We start from the raw sequence: 14,651 nt of genomic DNA on the forward strand, positions 1-14,651 counted from the left end.
GGCGGCGGGGCTGCGTTTTCTTTGGATGCTCGGCGCGGGGAGCCCCTCCGACCCATTCCCGGCTCATCGCTGGGGTCCTGGTATAGTCCGTCCTTTCTGTTCCCTCCGGCTGCTGGGCGTCGCTCCGAGTTAACCCCAAAAGTAAGTTTATTGCACGTTTAAAAAAAAAAAAAAAAAGAAAGAAAGAAAAGAAAAACAAAACAGAAAAAAAAAACCCCAGCCAAACAAACAAAACCAAACAACGCCCCCCACCAACAGTCGAAAAGCAGAAAATCGAGAAACGTGTAAGTTGGAAATAAAAAGTCCAGGGAGGACGGGGGGTGGAGCTGGAAGCCGGGGGAGGGGGCGAAGGGTCCGCGGTCCCGGCACAGGTGAGACCTCAGACGAGTCCCGTCATCTGCGACCGTAGGAAAGGGATGGAGGCGGCGGGGAAGGTGCCCAGAGGGTAGCTGACGCCGCCGGAGAAGCCCACCAAGGGGGGCGACATGTGGGGCAGGGTGAAGCCCAAGGCGCTCGCCGGCGAGTTCTCGTGGTATAAAATGGGGACCCTCACTATCCTTTGGGCGGCGTGGGAGAGGTTGGCCGCCTCCAGGTCTGCGGCCAGCTGCCGCTTCCACTTGTTGCGGCGGTTCTGGAACCAGATCTTCACCTGGGTCTCGGTGAGGTGCAGCGAGGCGGCCAGCCCGGCCCGCTCCGAGCTGCTCAGGTAGCGCTTCACGTCGAAGGTGGATTCCAGCTGGAAGACCTGGCTGCGGCTGAACACCGTGCGCGTCTTCTTCTTGCGGCCGGCGGCGCGTTGCTCGGGCTCTCCCTGCTCCTCGCCGCGTTCCTCCTCCTCCTCTCGGCCTCCCGGGCCCGGCCGCCCGCCCGGCGGACCCCGCGGCGCCGCCCGCCCGCCGCCGCCCGCCCGCTCCGACGGCTCCTCGGGCAGCTCGGGGGAGTCCCGGTCGCTGGCTGCGGAGAGAGGCGGGAGGCGTGGGGAGCCGCTCCGGGGAGCGGGGGGAGAGGCCGAGCGTCGCCTCGCTCTCGCCCCGCTCCCCGGGAGAGGAGAAAACGGGGTGCGGAGGGAGAGAGGGCGGCGTGCGGCGGGAGCGGAGCCCCGGGGAAGGGTCCCACCGCTGCCCCGGCCCCTCCGATAAACCCCCCAAGAGGTGCGAGCGCGCACACGCGCGCACGCGTGTCATAGAATCACCAGGTTGGAAGAGACCCACCGGATCATCGAGTCCAACCATTCCTATCAAACACTAAACCATGCCCCTTAGCACCTCGTCCACCCGTGCCTTAAACACCTCCAGGGAAGGTGAATCAACCCCCTCCAATATACACGCCTAAATATAACTTCATGTATACCTGCATAAACTCATCTGCACACAGACTCATCTAGGTGCGCGTGTGCACACACATCTAAGTGTCTACCCGCACCTATGTGCACACGTATATGTCTGTAGCACACATATACTTTATGTATACACTCAGTGTACAATTATACACGTGTGTGTATGCATAGAAATATATATATACATTTTCCTGTACGGATACACACATCCGTATAGAAGCCCACCACCAGCCTTCAAGGGAGGCCGGGCACCATCTCTTCTGCAGTCACTTGCTCTCACAGAACTCATATGAAGCTTTTTTTAAAAAAAAAAGGAAAAAAAACCCTCTGGGATATCAGTAAAAGTTGATGGAAAGCAATGATTTCAAGGCCATTTGGAGGAGTGGAAAGACAAGGGACTGACCTAAGGACATATATTTATACACACAAGTATAACTATACATTTACGCACATATATACACATAGATACTTAAAAATGCATATGTAATTATATTGGTGTGGATAAGGGGGGCAAGTATGTTAGTGCGAATGTGGCTATAAGGGGAGGTAGGAAAGTATTTTCACTTCGCGTTATTCTGAACTCGATAAAGCTAGTGGACTGGGGCAGTTTGCAACGCTGTGCTTTCTATTTGCAATTTTAAAGGGGAAAAAATATTTCTTAGTCTCTATAGAACAGAGAAAAAGAACATAAAAATAAGGCAGTTGTTTTCGGGGTAGTTTTCTGTTTCTAGATGTACTTTCGGGAAAAAAAAATTAAAAATTAATAAACTGTAAAAAGAAACTCTTCGGATTGCAAATCGCCCCTCTTTTTTTTTTTTTTTTTACAGAGCAATCCTGCAAACTCTACAGGCCCACATAGAATTGAAGAGATGCGCCGAGGGCCAATATTTTTCCTATCAGAATAAAAATAACCACCGACCGCAGCCTACGAGCTTGTTTAGATATTCATTTCTACCCCTGAAGCCAGGCTTTTCCTCCGGGCCCTGGCCAGCCGGACCCCAGGCCGCTGCCCACTCCGCCGGGGACCAGGGCACCGAGCCCAGTTGCTCCCTCGGCTTGCTGGGGCGTAAAAAAAAAAAAAAAAGCCAAAAAAAAAAATCCCCACAAAAAACCAAAACACAAACCCAAAAACAAACAAAAAAAACCAAACCAAACCAACAAACAGGATAGGGAAAAAGCAAAAAGGAAAGGAAAAAAATCCCCGAGCAAGCAGACAACCCCAGCTGTTTACATTCCGGAGGCTCCAGGTGCCTGGCTTACCGCGAGCGTTTCAGGAGGTTTGAACGGGGACCCAGAGCGAGGGCTGCGGGGGGAACCCGCGCGTCCCCCTCCGCGCCTGCCCCCGGGGGAGCGGGGACCCCCCCACCGCCCCCCGTCCCCAGCCACGAAGGGAAGGGAAAGGCCACTTACTGTCGGGGCTGGCGCAGCCCAGGAAGGCGGCGTGTGCCCGGCGGTACCAGCCGACGGCGGCGTCGCGGAGCGGGCAGCCCGGGGAGCGCGGCCCGCAGCGCGGCCCCCCGCGCCCGCCGCCCCCCGCCGCCCGCCGCCCCCCGCCGCCCGCCGCGCCCTCCGTGCCCAGCAGGTCCTCGATGAAGAAGGACGAAACGCGGGCCGAGGTGGAGCCGGCGTTTTCCGCGGCTTCGTCCGGCATCGTCGGGAAGAGCGGCGGGATGGAGGTCCCGGCTCCGCCGGCCGCTGGATCCTCGGCTCCCCGCTGCCCCGCCGCCGCCTCCTGCCTCTGCCTAGCCCCGCGAATGCTCTCCTGGTATAAAAGGGCTTTTTTCCGGAGTAATCATTTCAGATCGCGGTTTGCCATCATTTCCTGCGAGCTAGGAGGGGAGGGGGGAGGGGGAGGAGGGGAAGGGAAAGGGGAAGGAAAAAAAAAAAAAAAAAGCAAGCCGACAACCCATCGGAGGCGCCAGATTCTGCGCGAAAACGATAATAACGAAATAAAAATGTCATGCGAGTTAAACGCCGGGACGCGAGAGGGGGAATCCTGCGATTGGAGGAGCGCCTGGGCGCATGGGAGTTCCGCAGGGGATGCGCAGGGCGCGGAGCGCTGCCGGTGCCTGAGCGTGTGTGTGTGTGTGTGTGTGCGTGTGTGTGCGTGCACCGCCCCGGGGCTGCCACTCACGAGCTCCTTATTTAGGTCAATTAGGGAGCAAATCCCGGCGCGGGGGGAGCGGCAGCGCCGGCTCCCGGGCTGCGAGCTCCACGGGCTCCGCCTTCCCCATTGGCCGCAGCGGGCTCAGCGTGCAGCCCGGCCGGCCAATCCGCGCCGCAAACAGCGCCGTTGTATTAATATCATTATTAATAATCGCCCCCTCCCTCCCTCCCACTCCCCCCATCCCTATCAGCCGAGCGCTTCCAGGTCCGCGGCGATGGACGGGGGAGATGCGCCCTCCTCCGCCCGGAGAGCCGGCACCGGGCCCGGAGCGGTGAGCTCGGCCCCCGACAGGAGCCCCCGGGGCCGGGCACTCGAACCGGAGGACGGAGGCGGGGACACGTCGGTCCCCGTGAGCGGGCGATGTCCCCGGTGGAGACGAGAGCGCCCGGCACCGGGGGGGAGGGACACCCTCGTCTACAGGGTCTCCCGAAGCTGGTTGGTGACATTTAACCTTTTTCCTTTATGTATATATGTATAAAATACATGCGTATTCTAATATATATGCGTATTGTAATATATATGCGTATTGTAATATATATGCGTATTATGCCTATACGGTTTATGTAGGAAGACAGCCAGCCCCCCATGAAAGCGACCCCCCGCCCCCTGCCCACTCCAGCATCCATCCCACGGCTCCTAGCGCACTCCTCCGCAGCCAGAAGTTTTTATTTATTATTCCTATTGTAATTCCACTTCATGGAAAGCCATAAAGTCACCCCTTCTCCTTCCACCTCTTCCCGAGCCTTCTGGATTCGCCCGCCTAGGGGCAGGGATACCCAGCAACCCCGCAAAACTCCCTCTCGCTGCAGGGAACCGGGGCAGGAGAGTTATCCTCTGTTTTGGTTTTTTTTGTTTTCCCCTGGAATGAGGCAGGCGGGATTTGTAAAGGGACGAGTGGATGCAGGATGCGCGTCGGAGACCCGTGCAGGTTTGGGTGAGTACGCAGATGCCTTTGCGATGTTCCCTGGCAGGTCAGCTCGCTCCTCCTACTCTGCTCTGCCTCCTCTGTCAGGATATTGCTACTCGCTCCTCTTTACGGTACTCCTGGGGGAGCACCCCCTTTCCCAAGCCCCGCCTCCCCCTCCCGCTTTAGAACCCGTTGCTCCCGGCGGGACGCTCCGACGGGACCGGGGCGAGGAGCCGGTCTCCCCGCAGCGCTCCCGCTCCCTTTCCTGGAGTGGCGGTGCGGACTGTAGAAGTCAGGGCCTATTTCAAGAAACAAAACCGAAACAAACAAAAAAAATCCCCACAAAAAAAAAATAAAAATTTCTACTTCCAAAGACTCCGGGGAAAGGCAAAAAAAAAAAACCTGCCAGAACTCTGAAATGGACTCTGGAAAAGCAGGAATACACAGGGACTGGTTCTGCTTTCTGTGCCACCTGGGCAGAGAACGATAAAAGTCGTGCGGATTGTAAAAGCAGGAGAAAGTGCATCCGTCACTAGTTGCACAGGAGTGATGTTAGCGAGCGCTGCTTTTAAGCTCTGCCCGTCTGAGTGCGTGTTGCTGGATAGGAAATATCTATGTCTTAAGCATCCGTAAACCGTCAGTCCTGTTTGACTGGCAGACTCAGAAAATACGTGTGTGTTTTGCGGAACAAAGAGAAATATGTGGGCCCTGTTTACTTCTATACATTTAATATACTACGTGCAAACGATATGCATGTATCCTGTAGGGATATTTTATAAAGTGTTCCTACAGCGTGATCATCTAATTTATGTAATATTATTTGCTTTCCAGTTAGAAGTGGCAATATAAAATCAATAAGAGTAAATTTGCTCCCGCTTCCCCCTCCTCCCTCTGCATTTAGCATAAAGTTTAACTGTTTAGTATGCAGTAACTATGTCTGTGAAAATCATGTATACTCAGACATATTCCTGAAACAAAATTGGGATGAGTACAATTCTGTACCTCCGAATACAACACTGGCTCTTTTCCAACCTGGTGATTCTATGATTCTATGTTGTGCGTATGGGATATTTTTTTAAGCTTGTAGTCATGTTTACATGCCTTTTACACACCCATAGTGACACGACTACTAACACTTTGTGCTTATAATGATGATGAAAAGGAGAAGGGGGTATGTTTGCTGGATGTCTCCCTGCAGCCACCCCGCACGGCTCCGTGCAGGAGGGAGTAAAAGCAGCCACTGACGGTATTTTCGTGATTTAATGTCAGAAAGACGTTCCGGGCCCCTGCCCTAACTCCGAGGGGTAATGCGGGGCAGCGCGGTTCCCTTGTGCCGAGGGCGTCGCTGTCACCAGGACCCGTCGGGCAAGCGTCGTGTCGCCGCGGCTCCCGGGGTCTCTGTCGGGATTCGGGGTGGTGGCGGAGAGGCAGGACCTCTCCTTCCCCCACCGAGGTCTCTCCCACAGCCACTCCTTTGCGGCACGGGTAACTTTTGGTTTTTGTTTTGTTTTGCAGGAGAGGATTTCCGTGGGCAGCAAGCTCCTGCCTGCCAGAAGGGATTTCCCCGTTTTCGGAAAAGGTGGCTTTGAGACCAGATTTAGGCTACAGATGGAGTCCCTCCCCCCAACACCCCTCCACCTCCTTTTTTTCCCCCTATCTCTGGCTTTGTGGCTCTCCCAGGTACACGTTTTTGTGCGAGGCCTTAGAGCCTCGATGGTTGGACTCGATGATCCGGTGGGTCTCTTCCAACCTGGTTATTCTATGATTCTATGCAGCTCTGGTGCTGGTGGGGTGTCCCCTAGCCGAGCAGCCCTGGCTCCCAGTCTGTACTGGTCACTGGTGCGGGGTGTCCGCTGGCCACACAGCGTTGGGGTGACCGTGGGCCACCTCCCGTGTCACCTTCTCAGGAGGCGGCGGCTCCTGAGCCTCTCGTGGGGTTTGCTCGACGTGGGTGCAAAGCTGAGCCGCCTGCCACGAAGGGAGCGACGGGGCTTTGAGGCAGGGGTCTGGAGGGAATCAGCAGACGGAGAGCTACCTTCAGGGCCAAAAACCGCGTGTGTGAGTGTGACAAGTGGCTCCAGCGAGCCACGGCGACGCAGGGCCTGCCCGCAATGTGAATGCAATTACCTTGCCGGTGTTTGATGTCTCCCCTCGTTCTGCCCCCAACAAGCGCTGCCTCGACGTGTCGTAAAAGAGAAATGAAATGAAAGACAGGCTCTAGCTCTCGCTACCTAACCTCTGCTCCTCTCCGCTTTTAAGTGCCCGAGCTACATTTGGAGCCCGAACCTTGGCAGGAGGCGTTTAACCCCCGGAGCTGCGGGCAGAGGCGGCTTTCTGGGAAGGGGAATCATCTGTCCCTTCTCGGTACCAAAAAAAGAGGCGCTGAACAGATCGCTCAGTTCCTATCAACCCTCCGAACAGATGCGGCAGCGCTGCGGGTAAGGAAATTCTTGGCCAACGTTTGCCTCTGGTTGGTGTATTGATATATATATGTATGTATACGCTTAAAAATGGGGTTTCGGCCAGGTTCTGTTTAGCTGTAAAAATAAAACAGATAAAGACCGTCCTCCCATCTTCAGTAAACTGTCAGGAGCCACCGAAACGCAAAAGCAGATGCAACAACGCAAAAGCAGCTTTTTGAGGGGTCCAATGCTCCTTTAAAGGAGCAGGGATGACGGCGGTGTGGTTTGGATGCCTACTTTAGGAAAACCCGTGGAATAAAAGATCAAGCAGAAGATGCCTTCACCGCCTCTAAACCTCTGCGTGACATCTTCCTCCTCACGGGGAGTTTTGGAGGAGATCCGCTCAGCTCCCTGGGGAGCCGCCCAGGTCTCTCCCTGTATGGATATTGTCTGGTCTCTGCTCCGGCTCCACTGCCCTCCAGAAGCCGCTGATGGGGAGCAGGAGCCCCGGGAGGGGTGACAAGAGGACGGGGGACTTCAGAGGGGTGTCCCGGACAGCCCTTCCCTGCCTAGGTGAGGGTCCTGTGCTCATCTCATCGGGTTATCCAATTTTGGGGTGAGCGTGATGGCAGGGAACACACGAAGTCCAAGAACAAAATAGCAGTGGGAACTCTATTTTATTTTATTTTATTTTATTTTATTTTATTTTATTTTATTTTATTTTATTTTATTTTATTTTATTTTATTTTATTTTATTTTATTCGTCTGCGGGGGGAGGAGGGGGGAAGGGGAGGGAACCCTGATGTGGGTTGCAAAGTGCAGCAATACTTAGTGGATTTCCTTTCTGACTTTGCAGTAAATTTAAGGAGTGCCCGAAGATGGGAAAATAGAGGAATCTATCATTATGTGGTTTCCTCACCCCTCCCACCCCCCAGTAAATTATCTCTATAAACCAAATCCTTCTGAATTCTTCACCGTCAGTGGTACTGGCAGAGAACTTTTCCCCTTTCAAGGATGCTGCACAGTCCATGCTGATTCCCACAAATGTATTCGTTATTCACAGATAGTCATTAAGTGCTTTGGATGGAATCTTCCAACGTATAGCATGTCCTGACTGTCCTTGATGCTCGTTTTAGTTGTCATACAATTGGGAGCATGAATCACATCGCTTAAGTGCTATTTCCTTGCTAAGTGAGCGTTTTTTGCAGCCCATAATAAATCATCAAATTATAATATCCTTGGATAAGTGAATATGTTAAGGAATAAAACACTTAGAGAATGTTCTTGGGGAATGTCTGCTCCCATATGTTAGAATTCCAGAGCCATTTCAGCAATATTTATTATTTTTCTGTCAGAAGACTGGTGGAGAGAGAGAGAAAAAGGATCATTAGCAAATTATATGATATGTTTAAAAAAAGGTAGTCCCTACTGAAATGAGCTAACAATTATAAGACAGTCCTGTTTTAAAGTGACTCTTCCAGAAGGGTCTTTGGCATTGATTTCCTTACACAATTTTAGCATTGCTTTTTGGTTTGTTTTTTTTTTTAATTGTATGTACAGGGAGAGAATGCATGGTTTTATTGGTACTGGTTAGGGTCGGCCACAAGAGAATTATGGAGGTCATGTGAAATAGGTGCCAATAAAGCTTTTATTATTGTTATACAGACAAAAGAGCATTATGAAAAGAGATCCTTAACAGACCTAACCATGGATATTTTGTTCTGTTAACAATCAATTGTACAGAGACACAGTGAAAAAAGGTACTTTACAGAGCTATTGAACATTGACCTATTATTCATAAGACTTTTGGAATTATTTTCTCTCAGAAGGTCTCCTGAAATGAAACACTGCACACAAGACTTGATTTTTGCCTAAAACAAAAGTCTGAAGTAAAGAAAAAAATTGTACTGTCACGACAGACTATGACTTTAAATTTTGAAATAAAAATTTATTTTTGTGCAATCCAATATAAGAAAACCAAACTGTTTTTTCATGAACAAGGTAAACTTTGTCTCCAGTTTGCACGTACCTACAATTTGAATCTGAAGATTTTCTGCCAAGCCAGAGCTTGAACGTGAAGATTCTAAAGTAAAATTTCATTAAAATGCTGTTCTCCTTCCCTCACTTAATCCTGAATGATTTTAGTGGAACATTAAACCATTATCCAGAACAGTAATAAATTTCCCCATCTATTGAAACATTGGACTCCTAGATCAAACTTCAAAAACAGTTGGAGTTTAATGAATTTAGTAAAAACTCATACCTTCTTAAATCTGATTGACTCAGGAGTTTTAGATTAATTTCAGGATAGAGACAAATTAAATCAAATAAAGTATTAAGAACTTAGAGTACAAAATATCTTTTGTATTTGTGCAGTTGTGTAAAGGAAAATTGGTGCATATATCCAAGTTAGCCTCCAAATAACTTCAACATTGGGGTAAAAATTATACTCCTTTTTGCGTTTTGATAGTAAACTGATTCAAACCTTACGTACTGCAAGAGGAAAAATTAAGATAACTTGTGAAAATTACGTGGGGTTTAATTATATTAAAAAATCACCTTTATTTGTGAGTTATATTAATAAGAAACAAGTGAACTCTCCATAGATAGAAAACAGAAAGCATATCCTTTCCAATGACTTTTAATTCTTTTATCATGAAAGAGAAAAATATATGAAGCTCTAAAGCTACCACTAGATCAAGGAAACTATTTTTCAATGTCATGTGAAAATTGTACTTTTGCAAATCATATTTGAGCCAAGCATATAGATTCCCCCCACCTTAAGCTCTCTGTCACCAATGATAAACATGTCACAAATGCAAAAACATGAATTTTTGGATCAGTTCAGTAATAATCTTTATAGAAATCAATGAGCAGTTAGACTTTATGTAAGTCATTAAAATCTGGGAATGAAAGTAATTTTCTGATGGTTCTGTAATGTATTATAAATACTTTTGCAATGCTCCAGTACATGTGGAGATATGTATCTGGAGATATATACAGTTACATGCATATGAATGTGTTTGTGATGGTATACAAAAATTGCATTTTCACATAGCATGAAAGTAGTGTTGAAATGCCTTTAGAAAGGACTGAACCTAGTCAAAATTAATACTGTCATGAACTCAGGTCCTAATGTAAATCTGTGGAAACCCCAAATGCATTCACTTTCTTGTTCTGAATTATTTTGTTATCAAGTCTGATTAGTCCTGGAAAACCCTGAAGCAGTAGGAAGGCTGGGTCAAAGACTGAATGAACTCAGTGGTAGACCTCTGTTTGCTTTCTCTCGGCAAGCAGCACTGAGATGTGCTATCTTCCCTGGGATCTCAGTGGGGCTAGGCAGGAAACCCAACCGTATCAGCTCCTTCTCATAAGACTCCACTTTGACATCACAAACTCCTCATGCTGTGTTAGAACGGTGCAAGCCGGTTCCCACAGTAATTCCTCATGAAATCTGAACACCACAGCCCACATTCTGCCCTTGCGAGGACATGAGAAGTCAACCTAAAAATTTACACAGGCCTCTGGCTATGAAAAATAAAACCTACACTGCATTTATGTGAAATTGGAGCGATAAGTGGACTTGCTGCAGGAAAATTTCCATATCACACTTCGTGAATTCATATCTTACCCAGAGGAAGCTGAAGACTTGGTTTAAACGGAGACATTACTAGGAAGGCGGGTAAGGAGATCTGAAGGTGCACATTTACTGTGCATCACAGGGGTACGCTCTACTGACTAGGTAGGAAGAGGTACTCATGCCCCTTTTATCTCCTTCTTTCATGCAAAATTCTCCCCCCATATCTACTGGGGGGATTAATCAAACAAAGCAGAGATCTTTACATCTAACCTATGCTCCTCTTAAAGACAAAGCTTATCTAGCCAACATTGTCCATACATTCAAGGGGTAACTGTCCTATAAAAGAAGTCAGATTAATCACTTCCCAGCCTTCTGGTCCTGGGGAGGTTTTCTTGCTGCTTCATGGTAAAATGTACCATGGTGCAGATGAGTGAAGATACTCTGCAGAGAAGATGCAGTTAATTGAATTTTATAAGCGGAAGGCACTCAGTGGGAGATGGAACTGCACTCTTCAGTGAGCATGCTGGCCTCACCACTCCAGGTCACAGATGACTTGGTCTTCCCTTGTCCCGCTCTAATTTTTTGTATGACTTGGCTTTCTTGGGTGAGTGTGTACGGGCAGGCTAAAAATAATTATGTCACAGGCTTAGGCAAATACCTGTCCATGGTCTCCACAGTAAACTTACTCCCTGTCAGATTTTGGCTTATCTGTCTCCTTCCAGACCATGACAGGGCATTTACAGCACAAAAAAGTCTGTGGGCTGCTCCTGCTAAGTGTCAGACCACCCTGTTTTGGAATGGGAAAGCATGTAGTCTGCAGAGGAAAGCCATGTCATGCCACTTGCCCTTAGGGCTAGAGGATGAGGCCAGCTGCCGGGCTATCCTGAAGCACCCAAAATCCTGTCCTTCATCTGCCAAAGGACAGTGGTTTCCTCAGATAGTAGGGGGAATAGGTGCCCTGTCATCACAATGTGCAGTTATTGGTAGTTTGGCTAGGTGATGTGTGGTGTGCAAAACCTCTTGTCTACATGTCCTCCACTCCCCAGCCAGCATCCTTGCAAAAGTCTGGCAAACACCAGCCCTTTAGCAGTATTTATAACTATATATCTATCTGATGAGCCACTCTCTAAAAGTAGGTTAACTCAAAACATACATTGCTGCTTGGAAATGCAGATGTGAAGGGATATCTGGTTCTAATATACAGATCACCTTATGGTGCGGCAGGTTTCAGTTTCCACAATAGAGAGTGCATTTGTGCTAGGAGTGATTTAAGCCATTTGGGACCTTCAAAAGCAGAAACCCTTCATGAACCTTATTGAAAATGACTATGCTTTGAGAAAAAAAAAGTAAGAGAAACTAGAGGGGTGATCCAAGATCACACACATCTAAAGAGTGGAAAGGAAGCCTTTTCCAAAATGTTGCTCTTTCTCACAGAAGACGCAGAAGTTGAGTGTGAGACAAGTATCCCCACTCCTTTGTTAGGCCATGAAGCCCTGCTAATGCCGATGGAACTGGCATCTTACTATGAAAACCCACCAGGTTCAGCTCAAAACAGTTTGTTTATTAAATATTAGTAGTATTTGCCATAATAATTTCTACTGCATTTTTCATTTTGCTTTTCTCCTTTTGCTGAGGGAGGCAACAAGGAGACAACAAAGCAGACTTTTCCTTTCAGGTACACCTGGTGGATTTGAGCTCTGATATTTCTCTTTGCCTTACTGCACGGAAATCCCTTAGGAAGAGCAAAATACCAGCAAAAAGATCGGCTGTGCAGATTGGAAAGAAGGATTTTGCCCTTGGGTCCAGAACCGGAATGTTTTCTGCAGATTGTAGACTCCATAAAACATATGTACTTAATAAATAAGCAAACAAGCCTTGTGCTTGAATGGGGCTTCCGTGCAGTAAAGGAGAACAACATTTGGCAAGTTGGGGTCAAGGGGGTTGACACTTGTATCCCAGAGCCACATTTTTGCAAATATTTACAATTCTCCTTCACACAAAATGTGCTGTTGAGGTGCACAAGGAGAATCATTTGGAAGCTTATTCTAGGTGATCTGGAATGGTCCTCCTCACAGAGCTGCCTGTCTGCGTGCAGAAAATGGAGGGAATGCATCTACCTTGTCAAAGTGGTAAACAAGATGAGCTTGGAAGTCTTGCCCTCGCTTGCATCTTCTGTCTCACTGCCTGCACAGGTCAGCAGGGAGAACAACAGAGGGGAAGTAGCTGGAACGACACCAGCACTCCAGGCTTTTGGCACCCCTTTGCAGCAGGAGCTCAGGGTCTTTTTGCATCCCTTCACTCTGGAGCTGTCAGCAGGTTACACACTCTGTCATGTATCTCAGAGCTGCTGAAACGTTATGTGCTCCATCTCCACCTTTTGCAGAACTTGCCTGACCCTGCCTGGCTCCTTGCTTAGGGTGAAGTGATTTCAATCCCCTCAGCAGCCCCAGTGGGTCATCCAGGCTTGGTCAGGCCTAAGAGGTTGTCCTTTTACATTTAGCAAAAGAGAAACATGTCCACCATCTGCTTGCAATTGCTCTCTAAGACACTGAGCATACCCTTTGCTTTCACATGTCTCCTGAACATTTGACAATCAGGATATTCAGTGAGTGAGATCTTATGGGTACTTTTTGGTTGTCAGACCAAAGGCCTGAACAACACCAAGTCTCCACAGGATTCAGTCGCAACTGAGGACACGTGTGCTAAACAAGGTGGTTTGTCCACAGCAGCCAGCAAATTTCCAGTGCACCATGATCCCCATTTGGGCCAGGAGACAGCCAGATGTCAGGTGTCTAGTCTGTTAGATTTATTTTGACTTTTTCTGTGTGGAGAAGTAAGAGGGGAACCTGCAGAGGATGACCCATCTTCCTTCTCTCTGCACCCCTACTTGGCAGGGATGAATGCTGCTGTAAGTGTTGCCTAAGATCACTGTAGAGGACAATGATGTTAAACCAAACACCTAACTTCTAGCTGGTTGAAATGAAGTCTACCTTTATTTCTCAATCTTCTGTCTGCTTCTAGCTTGGAATAATCCTTTCCTCTTCCTCCATTTGTACCTTTTAGTGTGAAGAATGGCAGAAGCAGACTAAGGACCTGAATCATCACTCTATCTTTTGCTTATCCTTAAAAATGTATGTATATAGACTCAAAACCATGTCATACAAAGGTGTAGGGCAGCCATACCCTTACATAAAATGGCAAGTTTTAGGTGATTGTGACCAAATTATTATAGGGTATAGTGACGTCAAGGTGAAATTCAGTTGAGGATAAAAACCACAGTGTCTGCTTGGATTTGTTGTTCTCTTTGTCCAAAGGGATAAAAACAATTGGTTCGTCTGGAACTCTTAATTTTCACTATAATTTTAATTTTTTTATTAAGTACAACGATTATATATTTCTGAATTAACTGTGTTTGGTTATGTGTACCTTAACCTCATTTTCAATTCAGAAAAAAAATGAAGTGACAATGAAATATTTCCTCTGACTTTGTGATGGTGGAATCTTTTGGGCACCTCTGGGATCAACAGTTAATTAAAAAGGGGCTTTGATTCTGAGTCTTATGTACAGATTTTCCTTTTTGACACGTTTACTAAGGCCAGTTAAAAATATATATGAAATCCACTGAGATTTGGCTCAAGAAAAGCTACCTTAGGCTTATGAGGTACGAATTACAGTGTAGATTATCCTTGAGAAGCCTGAAGAATCTGAACTTGTTCTTTCGATAAGGACCAAATTTACAGTTTGCATGAGAAGGATTAATTGAGATTTAAGCAGTACTTGCACCTTGCTGATCCTAAGTAACCCTTAGTGTTATTTAAAGAGCTTTGGGAGCCTTGTTGACACCTAATGAGGACCTATAGATTCTTTAGATTCAATCTAAATTCAGATTAATATTCCAGATTAAATTCTACTGCCAATTTTGCAAAGAGTAAAATCCTAAAGCTGTTATCTGTACATAATTAGAAGGTAAGCAGGTTATATCGACACAGACTATTTAAATTGGACCATAACCAGCATGTTTAAGAGAAGAATTATAGAAATCCTAAAGTTGTCTTTCATGCACTCTGAATCTAGACAAATTATTAACTGGTATGTGAATTTATATGGCCTTCATTTAGGAAGTGAATTTTGGATCTGGATGAAGTCTGAAGAAACTAATCCAGAATCTCTGCCTTCCCTGAGCTGGGAATTTTCTGAGTAACTGTCTGGATCTGACTTATTTCAACAATGATCTTTAACCATAGGCCACATGGTCTTTG

At 47.6% G+C, this 14,651-nt stretch overlaps 1 protein-coding gene across 1 annotated transcript; it reads right to left on the bottom strand.

Moving 5' to 3' along the window:
• Positions 1 to 250: 250 nt before the first annotated feature.
• Positions 251 to 3,017, bottom strand: LOC138720299 (homeobox protein HMX1). The gene is made up of 2 exons (XM_069856407.1): positions 2,747 to 3,017; positions 251 to 954 (listed from the first exon to the last, which is right to left on the bottom strand). The coding sequence occupies exons 1-2, from the start codon at positions 2,985 to 2,987 to the stop codon at positions 380 to 382; spliced, it is 816 nt and encodes a 271-aa protein (XP_069712508.1). The 5' UTR covers positions 2,988 to 3,017; the 3' UTR covers positions 251 to 379.
• Between the last annotated feature and the right edge of the window lie 11,634 nt (positions 3,018 to 14,651).

This window comes from Phaenicophaeus curvirostris, chromosome 4 (assembly GCF_032191515.1).
Source record: "Phaenicophaeus curvirostris isolate KB17595 chromosome 4, BPBGC_Pcur_1.0, whole genome shotgun sequence".
Lineage (NCBI taxonomy): Eukaryota > Metazoa > Chordata > Aves > Cuculiformes > Cuculidae > Phaenicophaeus > Phaenicophaeus curvirostris.